The 23,465-nt window shown below is 40.7% G+C and overlaps 1 protein-coding gene across 1 annotated transcript; it reads right to left on the bottom strand.

Moving 5' to 3' along the window:
- Window positions 1-599: 599 nt before the first annotated feature.
- On the bottom strand, window positions 600-23,442 carry Ca13 (carbonic anhydrase 13). Its single transcript, XM_051196871.1, has 7 exons — window positions 23,374-23,442; window positions 19,978-20,175; window positions 15,151-15,269; window positions 9,556-9,651; window positions 8,121-8,183; window positions 7,373-7,528; window positions 600-785 (listed from the first exon to the last, which is right to left on the bottom strand). The coding sequence occupies exons 1-7, from the start codon at window positions 23,408-23,410 to the stop codon at window positions 666-668; spliced, it is 789 nt and encodes a 262-aa protein (XP_051052828.1). The 5' UTR covers window positions 23,411-23,442; the 3' UTR covers window positions 600-665.
- Window positions 23,443-23,465: the final 23 nt, after the last annotated feature.

Genomic DNA, 23,465 nt, shown 5'->3' with positions numbered 1-23,465 from the left:
TCAGTCATCACTTTCGTGGTCATTAACATCCTTAGGTGAATATATTACATGAAACAATGCCTTAAACAGCTGTTTATATCCTGAAGAATTCTGCACTAAAGTTGTATGTTACTTTGATCAGAAAAGTAGACACATCATTCTATCTTAATCCCTATGAACCTCATGTAGTATATTATATCACAGTACACAGGAGAGTTTCAGAGGAAAAAAAAATACATTAAAGGAAATACATAGTCTTGATTAATAAGAATATAAAAACTGTAAGAACTACTTGTTTAGGAATTATAACATTTTCAAATTGAATCTGAAGTCTTTAGCAAACCCCATTTAAAAAGTGGCAGGATCAGCCAAAGGCCACAACAAACTTTTAGTACAGTCTGAGCTTTGTAAGGTTGACCATATGGTCATGAAGGCTGAACAGGTGTACTTTGTGGTATTAGCATACACCCAACAATGTTTACCAATTGGACAAGTGTTGGTGTAAATCTAGGAGAGATGAGCTAAGTTAGTTCAGACCTCTCTCTGGTTTTCTCTGTAGCGCCAAAGCTGCTGGGAAAGTGGATTCTATAACCCTGAAAGTCTAGGAAAGCTGTTGGTAGGAGTGTCTGAGTTCTCTTTTGTTCGCCGCCTCGGTGCTCCTAGCTGGGTTGACCCAATGGCGGCTGTTAATAGAAAGATGCTCTCACTCTGCGGCCCTTCAAGGGCTGTGGTGGACGATGATTGCTTAACAGAAAAACTGCTGCCTCCCCCTCAGCTGTGCACAGGAGGCTACGGAATCTGGCGAGCTGTTGAAAATTAGAGCAGAATTAATTTCTCCATAGAAAGTCAGACTGATCTTAACCAGCTGTGTGGAAAAGGTAAAAGAGTTAGAGTCTCTTCCTCTACTAGCATCTAAAAATATTGCAATGGAAGTTTCTAAGCTACAGCTCACAGATCATAAAGAATTGTTCTGTTTGGTTCTCTTCACTATATAAATAATGATGGATCTAAAATTAAGAATATAAACGTTTTGCACTTGAGAATCAAAGTTGGAAAAGTAGGATGTGATCTAAATAGTGCACACTGGTATTCATAGAACAGCTTTCCCTATGCCTCCCCACTACAACACACAGCTAAGATATTTCATTACAAAAATGTGCTCAAACATACCTGGTATTTTTTTTCCACATGATACATGCTATAAGTATTTTTGCATATCAATAAACCTAACTTTACACACTATTTATACTTGCTCCAGAGCTCTATACACATGTTGTCTGTTAAAAAATGTGATTTATGAGATTCCAATAATCTAGGGACGTTTAATATTGTTTACTAAGATTTTGCAAAAGTCTACAGTGATAAAATAAATACTGGATAAATTACCTGAGTAATTCCAACCTCATGTTTTACAAAGAGAAACTGCTTATTAGAACAAGGTTTGCCATTTGTTTTGATTTCTGCTGTTTTAGTGTTAGGTTGAAAGCCTTTGTTCTCTATGAAGCTTTAGTCCTTTGGCCTCACATCCACATCAGCTAGACTCCCATCCTCTTCATTTCTTGTACAGTATCAGCCAGGGGTGAGGCAGGAAAGAAAGATTCTCACCATTAACACAGTAGCTTATAACCATGGACTGTGGATGCAGAATCATCCACTCAGAAGCAGAACTGTGTCTTCAAGAAATGTTATTCCACATCCTTTTAAGGAGCCCCGACATGGGAATGAGGAGGCAATGATTACAACTTATGAATAGTCATTTGTACCAGAGTAGATCATTCTAGTTGAAAACTGCTAAGACTTAAGAGAAAGAATTGCTGATTAAATTCAGTGACAGCGGCTAATGTAACCCTGGTCATAACTCCGGTCAAAGGGATGGTGCTGGGAATGCAGTTCAACTTCAAGAGAGTGACCTATGAGCCTTCCAGGACCACACACACACACACACACACACACACACACACACACACACACACCATACAATTCCTCTGGAAGCTTGTTCTAGATCCCTACCTCTGCATCCCTTTAACCTCACCAGTGAAGAATTGAGTCTTACCTTTCTTCTGTCAGCTTGCTCATTTGCTAAGATTCCTAAACCTCTCTTAGTAATCTCCATCGCTTCACCCAGCTAGGTAGGACCTGCCAAACCCCACTGAGCTTGGTTTCTCTTGGCTTCATGACCTACCTGGCTGGCTTAGACATCTTATCCCCTCACGTAGGCACAGGCCTATTCAGGTAGGAAACTTGCCCCTCTTTCACCATGGCTGACTCAGCAACCACCCATTCTCAGCAGAGACATCCCAACATAGCCTGGAGGCTGAGGTAGGTGTGACCTGCTTTGCTGGTTTCCTGGCCTCCACGACTAAGATCTTCATTTCCTCTAGTAGCAACCTCAGCAAGATGAAATCCTGTAAGTAATTTGTGTCACAATAGTGCTCAGCCACCTTTAAGAACTCTCCACTGCTTACCAAAGTTGAGTAATAATGAAAATGAGCTCCTTTCTGGATCACAGGGATCCAGACACTGTGCTGAGTGCTTTACACCACATTATTTTATTTAATCCCCCAAATAACTTATCAGCAATGTACTGTTACCCCATCTCAGTAATGACAATCTCAAGAGGCAGCTGGGATATTTCAACAAACAAGTTATCTGTCAATTACCACATCTATCATCGACTACCACAGAAATAAACTGCATTAAAATTAAAAAAAAAAAACCAACCATCTTACTTTAATCTGCTTTCACTTAGCTTTTATTGCAGAAACATTAATAAAGTAGCAGGAATACTTCAGCCACCAACATATGCTCCCTACTCAATCCACGCTGCTCAATCCAGCTGACTTTGAGGTTAATTCTAGACATTGTATCATTTCAGTTCAAACATTTCAGAATGTGTCTCTGTAAGAAGTGAAACTTCAAGCCCTTTAATAGGAACACGGTGTAACTTTACAGCATCATTTCTGAGCCTTAGACTACCACCATCTTACTAACTTTTCTAGATCTTTCTAGATCTACATCTTCAGGTACCACACAGATGCCACTTTCGGGAAGGTAATCTCAGAACACATAAATGACAAGACTAGGGCCATTCCCAAAAGTTCAGACCTGCATATCTTACCCTGGACCTATGAATCTGTAAAAAAGCCCGAGGGTTCACATTATGTCAGTTTCTCCAAGGAGATTGCTTGACACAGCATTGACATCTACAAAGATGTGGCCATGGGTTCATAATTTCCAAAAATGCCCTCCTTTCTTTACTCCCCTCCCTCCACACACAACCATTTGATACCATTTAAGCTTTTAAACACCCCAATGCCAATTATTTATGGCTTGTCCCCTGATGCCTCTCCACTGAGAATGTCTGATTGATTAGGATTTCCACCATCCTGTCTCCTTTATGTGGCAGTCACAGTCCACGGTGTAATGGTTCTGCACATTTATTTTATCCCGTTAGGTTACAAATTGTCAAGGATGAGGGCCACTTTTACACATTACTTTCTCCCTGGACCATGACTAAAAAAAAAAAAAAAAAAAAAAAAAAAAAAACCCTAGCATTTTGGAAACAATATTCCATAACTCAGTATACTAATTTCAAAGACACAGAATTTTATATATGACCGCAAAATACAAAATTTTCTCATTAAAAGTGGAATGGTTTGGGTTTGTTCCTAGATAGGTCTTCCAAGATCCTAAAGGCAATCTCCCTGTGGGCAGCTACAAACTCAGGCATGCTATGAAAACAAACAGTAGCAAGACCTTAAAGGTGGAGGATGGTGGGGGAGGGGTGCATGTTTGCTTGAAGAAGGAAAATGAGAACAGCCAAGCTCCAAGTGTGGTCTGTTTCTCCAGCTAAAGATCAGTACAGCATGTAAGGTAAACACAGACACAATGTGACACTTCTCCTGCAGGAAAATGACCAAAGAGAGGAACCTCCAATTCTCTGCCCATATTTCTGACTGATCTATTAAACACACTTGTGGGAGACAGAATCCAAGCCAGTCCACTGCGGTAGGACCAAGCCTGTGGCACAGGAAACAACCTGAACATGTCCCGCCTCAAACAATTACTGGCTGGAGGTAAAGAAAAAGACACTCATCAGAGGAAAACAACAGAATACAGGGTTTCTGCAACTTAACATATCATACAATGAAGTGAAGAGGCCACATGACACCTGACTCAAGACAACGGAGCACATTCTCGGTGAAATAACTGCACACTGTAGCTTAAAAGGATGTTGAAGTAGCTGGGAGTTGGTGTCGCACACCTTTAATCCCAGCACTTGGGAGGCAGAGGCAGGCAGATTTCTATGAGTTCGAGGCCAGCCTGGTCTACAGTTCGAGCGCCAGGACAGGCTCTGAAGCAATACAGAGAAACCCTGTCTGGAACAAACCAAAACAAACAAACAAACAAACAAAAAAACAGGATATTGAAAGTAGCATTTGTAATCACAGCATTTGTAAACAAAGCACATTTTTCTTTTGTACATGAGAAATCTAGAAAGTGAAGGAGAATCTCAAATAATTGAAATAAAAATAAAAATGAGAACCAAACAGAAATTTTAGAACTAAACATATAGCTTTAAAAATTAAAAATTTTCCCAATATATAACTTTCTAGAAAAGTTGTTCATGTTTATAAGCTTCATATTTTAGAAAAAGAAGCTACAAATATTCCCCACATATTCCAAACCCAGCTTCCCTGTTAATCATGACTTACATTCTGTGGTACACTTTCCATAACTGTTGATGAGACAGCAAGTTGGCATCATTGATTTATCTCTCCTATCCTCAGACCACCTTTGGTTTTGCGTCATAATGACTTTTATTTACTTTCTTCTGTTTTTCGGCACTGGGGGTTGAAGCCAAGGCTTTTGCAGGACACTGGACACGTGCTCTGCCACAGAGCAAAAGCCCCTGGCAATCCCTTGACATTTCTTGTTAGTTTCTCAGTCTCGTTTCCCTTTAGATAATTTTAAATGGAATCCAAATTAAATATTCTATGTTATGGCATCTAACAGGGCTTTATATTAGACTTTCCTTTCCCCGTAATTAAGTTGAAAGTGGAGTTTTTAAATATATTTTTCTTCATTCCTTAAATAGTAATTTGAATGGTCATTCAATATCTCCCTCAGTCTGGTTAAGATTGAAATATCTAACAATGTCCTAGCTGAAGTCAATTTAAGTTAATGTTTCAAAGGAAATTGCCAATCCACAGGAGCTCCGAAATTAAGCCATTCTCTCGAATACTCTTATACATGACAAGTCACATTAACAATTTTAGTCCAGTGAACCTCAAATATAACACAGCAGTGAATACACAGTTGAGACAATTATAATACCTAACTTCGTAGGGAGTTACTTTTAGTAAGGTTCATTTTATTCTCACTAAAGAATTAAATTATATATTTTTGATAATGTCCTCATCTGAATCACTTGTGGATTAGGGGGAAAAAAAGCAATAACCCAAAGTTATTTTTCAAGTGTCTTTAAAGAATAAAGATGTTCTTGAACTATGAAGGGAAACTTATCCCATCTGCCATTAGCCATCTTGAAGTTATAATACTTAACTAAGTTTTGAAGTTTAATAAATGAGTAAAAACAAGCAATTTAGTCAGTGAAAGGAAGAAAATTAACCTCATTTATAAGGTCACTAAATCAGAAGCTGGTCATTGTTTTTCTCGTTAGATGATGGACAAAATCACAGGGTTCCTGGCTTTTTAATGTACAGTAGTATTCTGTCTGCATGTATGCGTATGCATCACTGGAATGCCTGGTTCCATGAAGGCCAGAGGAAGGTGGTGGATTCCCTGGGACTGTAGTTACAGACCACAGTGAGTAGCCATGTGGGGGTTGCAGCCAGTGCTCTTAAATGCTTAGCCATCTGTCCAGTCCCAGGAGCCCTGGATTTTATCCGAACTTTTATGAAGTATTTTAATAACTACGCACTAAGTTGTTATTTGTCTGTAACTCTAAATACAAAGGTAATAAGGGGAAACAGTCAACACAAGCTCAGTCCTCACCCCCAAGGGAAATCTTGTCCTGAGATGACCTTGGAAAGCTGAACCAGACTTAACCTGATAGAGGTGAAGTGGAGAATACACAGCCAGGCAGATACGCAGGCCTAGAGCAGGAAGGCATACTAACTCACTGCAACAATAACTAGAGCCATTGCTGTGAAGACTGCAGTGCCTCATTTTAAAAACCCTAACAGAGATGAGACAAAATCTCCTAAGAAACATAACATTCAGGAACACAATTCTAAGGACTTAGGACATCCTGAGACCCCAGTCCCGGTGGCCTCCTCTGAGGGCTCAATAAGCATATCACAGAAAAACGAGGGTAGGGGTACAGCATGAGCAAGCCCCTTTATTTCACCCCTATCGCTTTGAAGACACAGAGGTTTACAAGGAAAAAATGCCTGAGTAAATGCTTTGCCAAGGACGGCCCAGATGGGAGCAGCCTCTTAGCGACGTTCACTCAGGCAGCCCCATAAAAGTTGTGCCAACAAAAGTCAAAATCCAACTGCCATTATTGCAGTAGAAACACGTGACGGGAGAGTTCCCCTCCTGAAGGTGCAAGTAGGCAGCCTTTTCTCTCCTTGAAGCTACGGGGTATGCACATTTCTCAGGGGATGGTGCCTGACACTGATTTCAGTGTTCATTTCTGAATCTGTGGCAGCAACAGTCTAGGGGCTGACGGGAGATGGAGAGGACTGTCTTGAGGTTCCTGACTACTAGCTTTTCTCTCTGCATGGTACTGTTGCTATGTCGATTGAATCAATAAAAAGCAAATAATGGGGCCTTCAAAGTAATGTACCCTCAAAGAGGCTTAAAGGCAGTGGTTCTCAACCTTCCTAATGCTTCGATCCTTTAAAACAGTTCCTCATGTTGTAGTGAAACCCGGGTCGTTATTTTTGTTGCTGCTCCTTAACTATAGTTTTGTTTCTGTTATGAATTGTAACGTAAATATCTGATGCATGACCCCGTGGACATCACGACCCACAGGTTAAGAACCACTTAAAGTTTAAGAACATAACATTTCTGAGCGGTGATTTAAGTAAGGACTTATACAAAAGGTTAATTAAGAGAGTGATCAAAACCACGTGCCTCAAATAGTGGCACATGCCTGTAACCCCAGCACCGGGGAGCCTGAAGAAGAAAGCGTCTATTTCAAGGCTAAGCTAGGCTACATAGCGATATCTGGTGGAAAGAAAGAATGAAGGAGAGAGAGAGAGAGAGAGAGAGAGAGAGAGAAGAGGAATACAAGTTGTATCTAGTCCAACGATTCATGAAAGAAAATGTCAGGCTCCCAAATGTGCCAGAAATAAAAACAGCATTAGAAAATGACTTAGCAGTTTCCCCTGAGAACATCACAAGATTGGAAGAATCACCATACCTGTTGAGAGCTGATATTTATAGGTTGTTTTAAAACAATCCATGTGACACTCTCAAGGAGAGGTGGAACTGTCAGAGAACCAGGGTATGTCCAGTAGTCCCAGGATGATGGAAGCAGGCACAGTGGATCAAAATTTGTGAATCGAGTTTGTTTACCCTGAAAAAATAAAAAGAGAATTAATGCAGATTACAAATCACACACACACACACACACACAAATTCTATGGATTTATTTAAGAAGGATAGGAGTCAGGCACATACCTATATCCTAGCAGTCAAGAGGTAGAGCAAGAGGATCATGAGTTCAAGGTCAGTTGTGCTTTAAAGGGAATAACAGGCTAGTATGACATATGTAGAGAGATCCCAGGTCAAGAAAAAATTTTATTTTATATACAGTCTTTTAAATAAGTTATAATGTGTCTTGTTTATTTATTATAATTATATTAGTCTAATTCGTTATAATTATAAATTAATACTAATATGTTCTCAATTATAATACTGAGAACTTAAATCTGCATAGATTTGTTGGTGATTATTTTAGGTAATATCAGGCTATTTACAACTTTAAAAAGATGAGTGACAGTAAGTTTCTTTCTATAGTTTTGGTCTGGTAAACTTCTTCAACCGGTAAACTTTGCTTCAAAGAAAATAGGATATGCTATGCCTAATGTGTAAGATTTCACAAGAAGGCAAAAGAATTCAGGAGAGAAGCAAGCTGTTAGTCATTAACAGGCAGTAATTAATTTTACCTTTTCCTTAATGGAATCCAAAATGTCAGTGATCTTTTGTAGTTGGGGATTGTGTTCCCCAATCTAAAAATGTAAAATTTTAAAACAGAAATAGTTACAGAGGTCAATCAACACAAGCGTTCCATTTCAGTCCTTAACTCTAAAAGCCAGAGTCAGCTCAAGCCTACAGTGACTGTCCGAGAACAAAAGTTCTCTTCTACCTCACAAGCTGATTATGCCACCAGAATCTGAACAAGATAATTGTGGGTATCCTAGACTGCGCCTACAGTCTGATTCCAAAGCTGGGCGTAAGAGCTTCACATGCTTCAGGCAAGCTACAAAAGATATATTTTTGTTTTTATTTTATTTACTTTTGTGTATGTGTGTATGGATATCAGCCATATACACGTGGATGCTGAAGAAGTCTAGAAGAGCATGTCAGATTCTCCGGAGCTGGAGTTACAGGCCCTGATGACTGGTAGAGCATCGGACACTCTTTAACTGCTGAGCCACATTTAGATACAGGTTAACTGGAGAGAAAGCCTGTTTAGGAAAGTGGCTGCCTATTAACAGCTGTGACATTCAGATCCAGGCTACTACCAAATCTTTCATGAACTCTTAGATACCCTACTTGTAGCTTAAAGTTACTTGGAGTCCCAGACCAAGAGGCTCTACCCTGAAGAGCATATGCTTCCTAAATACAAATGTATAAAACAATTGTCTTTCTCTAATAGGGGTGTTCTCAATCTACCCAAAGGTTTAAACCCCTAATATTTGAGCACCTTCTCTTGGCAGACCTGTTTCCTGTTGCTACCACCTAGAGTTCACAAGAAAGTCTTGCTGTTCCCAACATCACTCCCAGTCTCTGCCTCTCAGCCCCACCCCAACTCCACAAGTTACAACATCACACTGATAATGAGGCATGGAAAACTAGCACACCCTAAAGAAACTGTCCGCAGGCGTCACAACAGGACTTGCCTGTCCCCATGCAAATATCAGAAAAGGAGAAGCTTGACACTTTTTTTTTTCCCAAGACAATTGATCAGCACTTTTTAGATGATTTGCCAATGTGGTCAAACAAGGGCTTCAAGAATCATAAGCTTGAATTTTCCGCTGTTCTAGGTCTCTAAATGTTGAAGTCAGGAACTGGATGCACCTAGATTTCTCCTTGGGACTTCAGCTGTTATTTCTACTGCTATTCTTGTTGATACATCAGTTGCTACTCACATACAAATCCTCAACTGGCAATAGGGAAAAATAATTAGATACTGTTTCCAAATTATTAGGGAACATTTTACTGTTCACTTCAAAAGGAAAATACTAAAATTAGAACTAGTTGGCTGTCTAAAGCTAGTTGAATGTTACTTAGAACTAGTTTGCTATTTGAAACTAGTTGAATGCTATTTAGAACTAGTTTGCTCTTTAAAACTATCAAAGTGCAACAGCAGATTCTCACCTGTAGAAATACTCCCAGGACAGCTAGCCCATCCGACTCATGAGCTGCCTCTACAAAGCTGGGGTATTTGTCTGAATTCCAGTGGACAACATGGAGCTAAAAAGAAAGCACACAACGTAGTTCAAACATTCACATAAGCATGACAAAAAATGTAAATGCAAACGAAACATTGATACAACTGTCTGGCGCTGGGACCTCAAGTGGGTAAGGAATCTATAGTCGTCTGAATGCAACTGGCCCCCACAAGCCCTTAGGAAGTGGTGCTATTAGGAGGTATGGCCTTGGTGGAGTAGATATGACCTTGTTGGAGGAAGTGTGTCACTGTGGGGGTAGACTTTCAGGTCTCTGATGCTCAAGCTACAGGCAGTGAAACAGTTCACTTCCTGCTGCTTGGAGATCAAGATGTAGAACTCTCAGCTCCCTCTCCAGCACCATGAGTGCCTGCACACCACCATGCCCCACCATGATGATAATGGACTAAACCTGTGAAACTGCAAGCTAACCCAATTAAATGCTTTCCCTTATAAGAGTTGCCGAGGTCATGGTGTCTCTGCACAGCAACAGAAACCTTTATCCTCCAAATCAACTCAAATAAATAGGGATCAGAAGGTTTGCAGGGTCCTACCTAACTTTGGTAAACTATTTGAAAGCTCATTTACTATGTTCTGAACATTCTTTCCGGTTTCTCCAGTCCTACCATACTCCAATATTGTTCTTATGTGACCGGGAGCCTCTGGCCCTCACCGAAGTTACTGCAAATGAGCAGGCATGGATCAGACACCAGCTGCCAGTGGGGTCCACTGAGGTGCCTGGGCTCTACAGGAACAGGAAGTCAACATCCTATAGAGTGGCTGATGACGATAACAAGGTTGCTTCTGAAACTGACCTGTCATATATTTATCATTATAGTCTCGCATTTTTGTTCCTGGGAAATGCAATTTCTCCTCATTATAAACTATTGTAGACCTAGTCATGTTTTTATTATTAGATTCTTTGTACTGTTAAATGATAGTTGCATACATTTATGGGGTACCGTGCAGTGTTCTGATGTAGGGATGCAGTATTTCCATGATCATATTGAGCTGACTGATATAGGCAGTTTGTATTTACAGCTGTCTGAACACGAAGAGAGAGGCTGCTAGGAGAAAGGGAGAGAGGTTTGAGAACTTGAGACTCTAGAAAAGGTAAGTTGTAAAGTAGACAACTTTACAACTTAATTCTCAAACAAGTAGACAATTGCAAAACCCAACAAAAACCTACATGTCAGATCATGTGAGCAATAGAGTATCCTGAACACAGAGGAATATAAGAAACTACAGAATAACCAAGCTGAAGAAGGAAAGAGAGAAGCCAAAGGGCATTATGCCATGCCCAGAAGATTTAGTTCCTATCATAAACATTGAAGGCCAGCCCGTGTTGTTGCAGGCAAGGACCTGATGATACCAGGGACCACCTGGTATCCTTAGGGGAACTGCTTGGCCATTCAGGAAGGCTTCTTGCTCAAATCACCCTCACAGCCAATTGTCACAGAGAGAATGTGGCATATTCAAATACATCCTCTCATCCCCATCCTTCAAATTTAACTCCGTATCCTATAGGCAACTAATATAAAGAGTTTCCGATCAGATAATTATCACACACACAAAACTATAAAACTATAAAGTAGTGCAACATCCATGTGCAGTCAAAGGAAACAAAGGGGTATTCAGGCAGACATACACAAAGGTGGATTCTACACCGCATTCCTGGTCGGTGTGAGATAGGGGTGGGGGGGGGAACCCTGAAAACACTGCATGATGAAACAAGGTTCACATAGCTCAGGAGAGATAAAGAGCGTTCCACTGCGGGGATGGGCCATTGAGGGCGCTAAAGTTGTTTCAAATGGCTTGGTGCCAATTACAATAACTCCTTAAATAGCTCGCTTAGTGAGAAATGGCATCAAAGAGTCAAGAACGCAAGAACCCAACTGGTTAGAAAAATGGGTGTGTAAATACAAAGAAAGAAATCTCCTATGTAGACACCCTTCTGCTGACTAAATAACAACTGTTTGAAATATGATAAGAAACCAGAGCAAGAAAATCTGTTTTGAAAATCTTCTCCTCCATATGACCTTATAATACGTTCAATGGAGTAACTGGTGTTACTTTCATATATGGCTTTTTTTTTCCATGTTAAAAGCTAACAAATTAACAACCTTTTACTTCCCGACTAACAGGGATGTCGATTAGGGATGAATGACAGGTAATTAGCCCCCACAATAATCAGATTAAGATTCTTCCCACAGGGTGTAGCAGCACACACCTTTAATTCCACCATTTGAGCACCAGCAGAGACAGGTAGATTTCTATGAGTTTGAGGTCACCCTAGTCTATACAGTGAGTCCCAGGCCAGCCAAAGCTTTGCTGTGAGACTGTTTTAAGATTCTTACTTACTGGTAAAATCATTTCTAAATATATTACTTAACTTTAGTGCTTTTAAGATGAACATTTGTAATGTGAAAAATATGCTGCCAAGTAATATGACAAAAATCTACCATTAATGTGGAAATCTGATTTGTGCTTCTCCTACATCAAGGTGTTAGCTTTTCATCGGTCTTGAGGTCATTCCTTTATAAAAAGCAAAAAAGTTCATTCAGGCTCACAGCCTCAAAGGTCTCAGTACATCATCAGCTAGCTCCTGGCTTTTCGGTCTGTGGCAAAGTAGTGCATCTCAGCTGGAGTGCCTGGCAGAGCAAAACTGGTCACCTCATCACCAGGAAGCAAATAGTCAAGTGATGGGGCAAAGTCCCACGATGCCCCTCAAAGGCTCAATGGTAATGACCCAAGGACTTCCTCTGAGGCCGCTCCTCTCAAAGGCTCATCAACCTCCCGATAACACTAACCCTGGGGAAGAGTCTTTGAAACCTCAGAGCCTGCCCTCTGTGATTTCCTCCAGCAAAGCCGAACCCCCTAGACCTTCGCAGATAGCATCATCAATTGGGGACCAAGTGCTCAAACACGTGAGCCTATGGAGGCCGTTCCTGTTCAACTTGTGCGTGTGTTGGCACAAAATTTTTCATAATGAGATTTCCTTAACATTCCTATAATGCCACAGATCATGGTTGAAACATCACGTTTTCACGTGTTGTGATTTAAAATGTCTGTTTTTTGTTTCAATTTCATGACGGGGGACGTAACTTGATTACAGCTATGATCTTAAGCGAAAGTGTCTAGAAAAGCTGGTAACACACTGGAGCCATCTCCAGAGCTGAGACGGAAGGGATTTTTCTGGTGTGATAGTCTCCCTACACTAGCATTTCCAGCATTGGCACCCCCCTTTAAAGTCCAGGTTTGTACTGACAGCCCCCTGAAGCTCAGCATCCTTGCAATAGGCAGGTGCTACTGACGTGGCCTTCCAAGTGCATCATAGACCTCTCCAGTGCTTCTCACTCCTGCACAAAGTACCACAGTTCCCCTCAACTCTTCCATAGCCTTCTGCTTTGTCTCCCTCCTTCAGCATTTGCCCCACAACAGCCTGTTCTCCACTGGGCGGGCAGTCAGGTACATCTTAGAAAATCGAAAGCAGGACAGGTCAGTGCTCTCTGCAGGACGGGTCCTCCTCCTTTTCTCTCTCACCAATCCCAGGCCTAGAAATCGAAGCCTTTCTTTTCCTGAGTGTGCTGACCTCATTCCTACCACGCAGCAATATTCTCTGCTATTCTCTCTCCCTGGACAGCCCTGTTGAGTCCAGATTTTTCTCACAGAGATGTCTCCTTGTCCTTTTCTCCCAACTTACATACCACCTCAAAGAAGCCTTTCCTAACCCCACAGCCACTCTTCAGATCACATGCTGTCACTGTTGCCAGACAATTGACCACCTATCACTTCACCCTGTCTTCCCTGAGGACGGAGCAAGGTGCTGCAACACCAAACACTGGCATAATGTACACATTAGATGGCAGCCTGGAAGGCCAAGTGCCCATGCAAACAAATATGGAAGCTGGGAAAGAAGTTCCATTCGCTGGCTTTCTGGACAGCGTTATCCTGGGTGTCTAACCAAAACCTCGGAAACATTAAAAGCTTAAGGGAGTCTGTACCACCTGGTAACTAACTGCTCAGTCTTGCCTAGATAATTCGCAGGCCAAGCTGGGTTCACTCGAATAGACTTTGTTGAGTCATGTAAGACTTGGCTTTCATCTCTCAGTAAAGTTCAGTGCTATTTAATGGTATTAAGATGAGGTACATCACACTCTGTATTTTAAGCAGAGGATTTACTCAGAGCACTGGTAACGAATGCAGTTTTAACAAAAGAGGACTACCTTACCAGAGAAAAGGGAACAAGACAATGGATCATTACTTTTGTGCTTGAAAGGAATAGTATCAGCTCAGGATAGTATCAGCTTAGGACCCCAGACCAAGTTCTCAGCACAAAGGAGATTTATTTGCCCTAGAGGGACAGAGGGCAATGAATAAGAGACAAAGACTAGAGATAGAGGGTGAGGGAAAAGGAGGGAGGAAAAAGGGAGAGGGTGGGGAGGGTCCCAGGGGGACAAAGGGCAGGGAAGAAGAGACAAAGGACAGCTTCTGCATAGAGAGGAGACAGATGTGGCCCACAGGAAATGGCTTTTATAAGGTTAAAAGGGAAAGTCCTGGGTTAGGATGAGGTGTCTAATTTTAGTGGGGCAAGTTAATTAGGTGAGCCAAAGGGGGCTTTGCATCGCTGGGCTTAGCCTCAGGAGGAGGCAAATCCCACTGGCATGGCCTTCCAAATCAGGAGGAAAGAGTGGAAAAATAAGGGAATAGACCTTTGTGGCTAGGAATAGACCTTTAAGGATGTAATCTAATGCTTTCTTTAGCAACGCAGCGGGACTGAGGAGAAGAGCAAGGCCTGCCATCGCCATGCTCGCCATGCTGGAGCTGGCCAGCGTCCCTTCCATGCTGTTTATCCACAGTCTGAATAGTGAGCAGAGGTTCCATTAGAACTCTTCGGATGCAATCTGAAGTTCATGCTCCTACAGTTTGGGTCTTAAGCACCATAGTTGTTATATACGGAATGTGAGCTTGACTAATGTCTGATTATGTATGCCTGGATCAAATATGCACAGAGCTGAACATAATACAAATGTCTCTCTGGCCTTTCAGGAAAAGCCAACAGATGAAGTTTAATGTCCCATGACTTGGGTTTTAAATAAAGGAATCATAATGATTCCTCGATCGATAACATACTCTTTCCAAGTCAGTCTCCGATATATACCCCCTCCTCCCAACAAATACACTTCTGGCTATTTTCTGTGTTATTGCTCTTTGGTTTTGTTTTGTCAGATAGAATCTTGTCATATATCCTAGGCTACTGGCCTAGAAGTCCTGATCCTCTTGCCTGGACCTCCCCAGTGCTAGGATTACAGGCATACGACACCATACTAAGCTCAGTTTACTCTTTTCTGAATATATAACCAGCACTAAGCTCTCGGAATTGGTTTAAGGCCAGGAAAGGCCATATTTGAAGCTGTCCTGTTAGATGAGCGATGCTGTCACAGACAATGAGGTGTCTAAGCGGCTGAGGAACCACTCGGGCTACGGAAGGTCCCCTAGGGAGTAGGCCGTGCGTGCACCTTACCTCTGCTGCGTATCTCACTCCATCTACCATGTGCTCGGAGCCGTGGTCATCTGCTGAACCCCAGTGCAGGTGAAACTGCCGCAACCTGTAGCTTCCAGTGAGAGGTCCTCCACGCAGAACTAAATACCAACACACTTTAACCGGTTAGCAAGAAAACCCACATTTCCCCCATCTCATCAAAACCTGTAGCTTCTCCCTGAGCCACTAAACACATTCCTGTGCTTAAAATTTGTTCAGTTTGCAGACATCCAGACAACTTGCATATATTAAGAGCGAACGAAAACAAAACACTGGAAACAGAGTTCACCGTGTAGATTTTTGTGGAATACTTGGCAAGTTACAACACACCCACGGATAGCAAGGAGAAAAGATTAGAATTCTCCAAAGTGAAAATCTGCTCTGTTTAACTGAGAGCAAGCCAGATTCTCTGAATAAGAGTATGAACTGCAAAAAGGATTCCTTGTGAGCTTGGGCGAGCCGCGGAGACCTTATACAGGCTCTGCAGGATGTCTGGCTGTCCAGAGTCTAGACTTTCCTTATCTGCATGACCTTGGACAAAACCTAACTTCTAAATTGTGACTTACTCATCTAACTACCAGAGCGATTGACATAATCCGCCTAAGACCCCTGTGCAAATAGAAGAAACATGGGAAGCAAGACACTTCCCAAGGCCTGGAACACAACAGTGCTGGGGATGTGCTACCCACTGCTACCATGGTATGGCTGTAGCTATAACCTTCAAGAGAGGATCACCTTCTGTGCTTGGAGTCTGCATTTGTGAAGAAACATAAAACACAGGAAGAAACTAAGTTCTTTTTTAAAACTCTAAGATGTCTTTGTCACTTTGATGAAGTGTATTTTGGTTTTTTTCCTTCAGCAAATATTATCTCTAAGATTATGCTAATAAATTCACATCTAGGCCTAGCTCTAACTAGACATAGGGGCACACACCTGTAGTCTTGGCACCCTGAGCTATCCAGTGAGTATGAAGGTAGGCTGGGCAACACACTAAACAAGCAAAGAGGGAGGTGATTGAAGAGTGCTTGCTGCCGACCCAAGTTCAGGCCTTAGCCCCTATGTCAGGTGACAGGTCACTCCAGCGGATCCAACGTCCTGTTCTGGCCTCCACTAACACCCACAGGTATGGGGCACGCACACAAAACTTAATGCCAAAAGATGTCTATTTCAAAGCACTCAGAAAAATAAAGGGGGAGAGGCCGACACTTGCATCAGTCTGTGAGCTCGCTCCTGCTTTCCTTGGTGAGACAGTACTTAACTTCTATTGCTTCTACTTGTGCTGCTCTGCAGGCATGCAAGCAGAGACTGGGACCCTGCTGTCACCACCACCTAGCTTAGTAACTGTCAGAGGAGATGCACAAATGTCTGACGGATAAATGGATATTTGCTTTGTCTTTAAATCGAGCCACTGTGATTCCCCTGAGTGACGCCAGTCTTAGATTCTTTAGAAGGCCCTGCATTGACTGAGGATGGAAGAGCCACCCGAGGGAAAGTAGTCAAGGGCTCGATTGTGCTTTTCCTCCTTGGGGTTGCATAACAAAATCTGAGCTGGCCAAACAGCCATTCCCTTGCAGATAGAGAGGAGATTAGAGAGCCTGAGTAATCAATGTGGAATTGACTTTGGGAGAAGACTCGGGCAAGCTGGCTCTGGATAAAGAAAGTGATACAAACAACACACATTGTTAGGGAGACATCCAAGAATAATGGCTGTAGAGGTCACAGTTAAAGTCAGGTTAGCTGACTTTGCCTGGGGATTGTTTTACAGGTTACATATTCAGACTGCACAGGTCAGTATTTCAGTAAAATATCCAAATGAGTTTATGATAAGTAAATGCCTAATTGTGGAGAAGACTGTTCTTTTGAATGGGAGTCTTCCAAAAAATCAGGTAAGGAAAAGTGAGCTTAAAATAAAATAAAAAGCTGTGGATTCCTTCCAGACTAATGTGGTTTGATCAAGCCAGACCGCCTGAAACAGAGTACCAGGTGATTCTACATTCAAAACAGCTGGACAAAGCAACCTTACGGACTACAGCCAGGATTTCTGCATCTTCTTAGAATCCCCCATGACAGCGCCCCTTACCAGCATGAAGTAGTTTGGAAAGAACGAAGCCCAAATTCCCAAATATTTTTTATAAATGTTTGTTTTCATTTAAATGGACTTGGTTATATAAAATATAATGTGTGTGTGTGTGTGTGTGTGTGTGTGTGTGTGTGTGTGTGTGTGTGTCCTACCTAATGACACAAGGATTTCCCATTTAAAAAAAAATATATCTAGGTTTAAAAAAAAAATGTGGCGGTAGTCTGCATGTCTTTAATCCTAGCACTTGGGAGGCAGGAGCAGATGGATCTGAGTTCAAGATTAGCCTGATCTACAGAGAGTTCCAGGACAGCCAGAGCTACTCAAAAAAGCCCTGTCTCTAAAAACAAAACCCAAACAAACAAAAGAATTCTATGTTTCTAGGGTCTGTAATAAATTGCTAATCTATGGTACAAGATTAATAGTGACAATTTCTTTTTAGCTTTCTTTGTGGGAGGGTGGGATGAGACAGGGTTTCTCTATGTAGCCCTGCCTGTCCTGGAACTCAGAGATCTTCCTGCCTCTGCCTCCTGAGTGCTGGGATTAAAAGCACACACCACCACTGCTTCTTCATGGCTTTTCCGACAGGTTGGATCATGACCCTCCTACTTCAGCCTCATTGTCAGAAAGTTCAAGAACGGTCTTAATGATTACCTGGCCCCACCCTGATTTCTGGGGCTGCAGGCTACCATCCAAGCTCCAGGTTTAATGAGTGACCCTGTCTCAAAGAACTTAAAGAGGAGAGAGGGGAAGGGAGGGGTAAGGAGAGAAGATGGGGGAGGGGGGAGGGACCGAGTGGGAGAGAGGGGAGAGAGAGAGACCTAGACTACTGCAGATCAAACTGAGTTGGTTTTTTTCCCCAATAGAAATACTAAAATTCATAAAGAAAATCTTTTCAAAGTATGATCTCAACATTTTTTACTCTAATATTGGATATGAGTAGGATCAGACTTTTCTTTGGTTTTTCGAGAGCATTAGACTTTTAAAGTCTGAAATATTATAAAAGTATCCTGTTGCAGATATGAACGGTAGCAACCTGATATTTAGAAATTTTGGACTGCCTTTCCAAACTTCTCAGTACACCAAGCACACCTATTGACAGATTCACAAAACTGTAAGCCTGGAGGAAATAAAGTTGAATACATAGAATAAGGTGGGGTTTCCCTTTCTGCTTCACATAAAAAGAAACATCTAATTCATTTTTCATCACATACTTTCTGCAGGTCTCCAGAAAGGTATCACTGTGATGATCTGACAAATGTGAAGAAGTCACTTGTATAACCTTACATTTTGTTTTACTAACAACAATGTTGTTAGTATGATTTCCATTATAAGTTGATGAAGGAAGCAATTAAACATTATAAATACTTAATGGGGAGCTAATGACATAGCTCAGGGGATAAAGGTGCTTGTCAGGCAAGCCTAATGACCTGAGTTCAATCCTTGGAGCCTACACTAACCTCCATAAGTGCATTCATTGTATAGGTGCATGAAAACACAAATGAAAAGAAAGTTTTTGCATATTTCTTTTTGGATATATATATATATATATATATATATATATATATATATTTAACATAGCATCATCCATACTTGGCAGCAGATAGGCTTAAAGAGTATTAAATATTTATTTTAAGTAAATAGTATTTTATTCTCCCTTCAGGTAATAAATGACCAAGTGAATTAAATATTTACTTTGTGAGTCCACCACTCATGTTGTGAAGGATAGGACACATGAACAAATTAAATATAATTTTTATTACAAGTAATGAAAAATATAAGGGTAGGTATTTTAAATATTTCTATTTTTAAATTAAATATCCATTATTAGGACAATAACCTATAAATTATGATAAAAGAGTATTTGATGTATCTCATCTATTAGACAGGGTATTAGAGATATACATTTTAATAGAAAAAATCCATAAAATATTTTGATATGAAAAATTTTCAGAGTAATATAACATTAGTCTAAACATAATTTAAAAAGCAAGTGTAAAACAATATGACATGCCTGTGTATATATGCGTGGCTTTAAATATATATACACTTAAATGCTGAGGAAGAGTGTTACACTGCTTACATAATAATAAACTGTAGGGATAGACTTTATTTTTATCCTACATTTCTGTATGTTTCATTTACTATACATACATGATTGCAAGAACAAAAAAAATTAAAAAGCAAATCTCTTAGTACCACTGATTTACCATAATTAGTAAAGCAATCATGACCAAATACTTTCTAGAAACAGGGAACTAGCAAATGGTTCAGCAGTATTTCTTGTTACTGTATAGAGGACCTAGGTTTGATTCCTAGCACCCACATAGGGATTCACAGCCATCATAACTTCTAGAAATCCTCACAGTACACAATCCTACATATATATATATATATATATATATATATATATATATGTATATATATATATATAGTCTAAAAACAATTAAAGTTTCCAGAAATAAAACATTAAAATCATTTATGAAATATTATTAAACTTCAATATTTTCATAGTTAAGTAATAATAACCTAAAACCAATTCTTAAATCTAGCATACATTTTTCCTACAAATTTTCTCTACTATTTTATGGCAACCTTATCTTAAGGTCCAAATAGATAACATTTGAATTTACATGAAAAAAAATGCTTCAATTTTGAAAATGTTAGAATGAAATATGGTAGAATAAACCAAACTATCCAAAGTCTTACCACAACAAACACAAAGAGCCAACCTGATTTGTCCTCTGAGTCATCGAAGTCAACACTGAAGGAATGACCACTATTGCTGATGATTTTAGCTGAGGTAGGATCGTACTTGATACTGAGAGGTCGGAGTGAGGAGTCATATTTCACTTCTTTGGTTTTAATCTCAATCGGAGACTGCTGGTCACCATCAGCAATAGGGAAAAATTCGTTCCAGTGAATGGGGCCTGATATGAGTAGGATCAAAAGGAAAGGGCTAAGTAAGTTCTTTGTTCAACAGATTAAGGTTGATACAAGCATTTTATCCAGGCAGCACAAATGTGAGCAAGAGAGTTTGGGCCCTCATCATACACATTAATGCCAGGTGAGTGTGGCAGCTCACTTGTATGCAGAACCTAGGAGGCCGAGACAGAGGGTGTCTGGAGCAAGCTGGCTAATTGGAATAACTGAATCAGAGAGAGACCCTGCCTCAGTGCAAAAAGGTGATAGAGAGCAAGGTCAAGCTCTGGTCTCACATACACAAGCACATGCACATACATACACATACACATTCACATACACATGCACATACATACACATACACATTCACATACACATGCATATACACCCGCACACAAGAAAACACTCATATACACAAGCTAGTTACCCACATACCCCTCATCCCCCCATTAAAAGATTAGTAAAAGTAATATCCTCATTATCAGGCCCCCAGTACCCATATTTTAACCAAGACTAATGTTTTACGGGTATGGAGAGAGTTTCATTTGCTTTAAGTTGTTTTCAGAATTAAAATATGCTTATAGGTAAAAGAATATTTACCTTTCATAAAATACTTCCCAAAGGTACCCAACTACCAAACTAAAACAAAAGTGCAAATAAAGAAATTCCATCTCAAAATCAAGAATGTGCCCTGGCTGCTCCAGAGGCCAGGAAGTGTACGGAGTAGAGAGATGAAAAGATGATGTTAAGCATCAAAGAAGGCAGTCATTCTAAAGATACTGCCTGTAAGTTTTTGCTTGTTACACGACTCACAGATATTCTTGGGTACCACTCAGCTCAGCTCAATTGCCTGTGATGTGCAACTGGTCTACCCAACACCCACACAAATCTTTCACACAGAATAATCCAAATAAAATTGCTATGCTGTGTCAATAAATATAGCATTGTTGCTCACATGGGTTCCTGAAAAACCAAAAGCTGCAACATTAACACATTCTGCTCAATAGGTGTCCTGTGAATCAGATACTTTGGCTCAGTAATTTTGCATTAAAAATCCTCAGAAGACACTGTAGAAAGGGTATTACATTTTCTTATTAGACCATTGCACTTATCTTTCTGCATGAATACTCTTTCTGTTTTCTTATTTAATATATTAAAAAAAAAAACCTTTCTATTACGGCCACCACATATAATGAACACTAGATTTCAAAAATCCAGTGCACGAATCACAATGTGCAAGCTTTTGCTTCCTAATCACTTTCTTCATCAATTACTAGCCATTCACAACCAAAGCTGTTTGTTTATAGGGAAGTCAAAACTATGCAACATTAAAAAAAAAAATACTTGGAGCAAACGGCTAATTGTATGTATTCACTTGCATTGTTGCACCTCTTAAAAGATACCTTTGTACATTTTCTAGCACACTTAAATTTAAATCCGCTTACATGTGGTTCTTAAGTGAAAGACAAGTGGCTCCTCAGTGGCTCGGGGACTTTTTGAATACCGATCATGATATATAATGTTTGGGGATGCCCCATGGCCTCAGCCATTAAGAAGAAGTGGCTGCGTGGGGGCCATTCCATTTCATCACTGTTGCTGGAAGCTTCAGACCCCCTTAGTCTGCCTCGGTCACATGTTTTGCCAGTGACTAAACAAGAAAAGGCAACAAGGCTTGCTTAGTTAGGATGCGCACATCCCAACAGAATTTCCCCCAACAAAATCTACCTTCAAGGCGTGGTCCTCTTTAAAAAAAACAAACACACTGTAATCAAAGGACAAGGATCGGTCTACAACTCTTAGCTAGAATGTCAGGTGGGGACTAGAAAGAAGGCTCAGCCGTTAGGAGCGCAGGCTCCTCTTGCCAGGCAGCTGTGGCTCAGGATCATCTGTAATTCCAGTCCCAGTCGATCCAATGCCTTCTTCTAGCTCCCTCACAGGCACGCGGTGCACAAACATACATGAAAGTCAAATACTCATAAGTCGTTTTTAGAAAGAAAATGAATAAATCTTTTTTTCAAATTAAAAAGAAAATGAATAAAATGTAAAAACGATTCTTCTTCATTGATGCCTTTTCTAAGATGAATTTTTAAGTTTTCTGGAGAAGGATTTTTTTTTTTTTTTTTTTTTTGTTGCTGTTGTTGTTGAAAACTTTTCTTTTTTACCTACTGGGGTGCAATCAATTGGCTAACACAACCTTATAACTGCCAAATAACAATAAAGGTGATTCTATCGAAGACAAAAATGAAATGTGTGAAGGTTGTCTTTCCGAAACACAGATTAGAAGGTCGTGAAATATTAAGATTGCTATTATGACTTCAGTCAAAAGGAAATGAGATTATAAATTTCATTCTTAAAATTCTAAGGTTCATCTTGTGCCGTTTTAAAAGTAACATTAGTCATCACACTCTCAAGCAAGCTGCAATTAGAAATGAAATGTTTCCATCTCAGGCAGGGGGATGACCATGTCTAAACTACAGAGTGAGACCCCCCCCATCTCAAAACACAAAAAGGAAGAAAAAAAAAAAGGAAAATTTTCAGTAAACTCTTCATAAAGTGTGCTGTAGAATCCTGTCCAATAATGTACATGCTAATTTAAGTTTTCAACATTTTTCACAAACTCCATTTTAACAGGCTTCTATCAGCGCTTTCTTGGTGTGTCTTTCCAATTCTTTTAAATAAATTACTTGAGGCAATCAGTTCAATCCAATAGACCAACAAGAAAAAAAATGTTTTATCTCTGATACATTTACGATATGAAGAAAAGTACACCTCTCTTTGCCAAGCTTATCTATAAGTACCCTTGGCGCCGCGTTATGATTTCTATAATCTTTGATAAGCCTTGGTCTCTGAAACGGTGGGTATGGCAGGAAAGAAGAGTAAAGAAAGAACAAGAACAAGCCCTAAGTAAGTTTCATGTCAGTATGCAAATTACAAGTTACCAAGATTTCTTCAACAGCCTCGGGAAGGCGTCCCGTGACTTAGTGATCAGCGCCCATGCCGCCCTGATCTGTCCTTGTTTCCTCTCAAGTGTGTCGCCTGACCTCAGACCTCTCAGGCTTTCTCCCGTGGGCTTTTTGAGTGAGGTGAATGGACACCCCTGTCGGCTCCGAAAGAGCACAGGGGACCCGGGACCCTGACCCCCATCCACCCACTGGACTCAGAGCTCCCGCCGCCGCGCACACGTCCCGGCTGGAGCCCTTGCTCACCGTTGTGCTCGCCGTATCCCCAGCTCAGCCTCGCCATGGTCCTCGATGGAGAGCTCTGCACCCTGGGGCAGAGCGGTCGGTCCAAGCCAGGG

Source organism: Phodopus roborovskii, unplaced genomic scaffold (assembly GCF_943737965.1).
Source record: "Phodopus roborovskii unplaced genomic scaffold, PHOROB, whole genome shotgun sequence".
Taxonomy (NCBI): Eukaryota; Metazoa; Chordata; class Mammalia; order Rodentia; family Cricetidae; genus Phodopus; species Phodopus roborovskii.
Note: the sequence above shows the minus strand (reverse complement) of the source record. Positions and strands in the feature narration are given on the sequence as shown.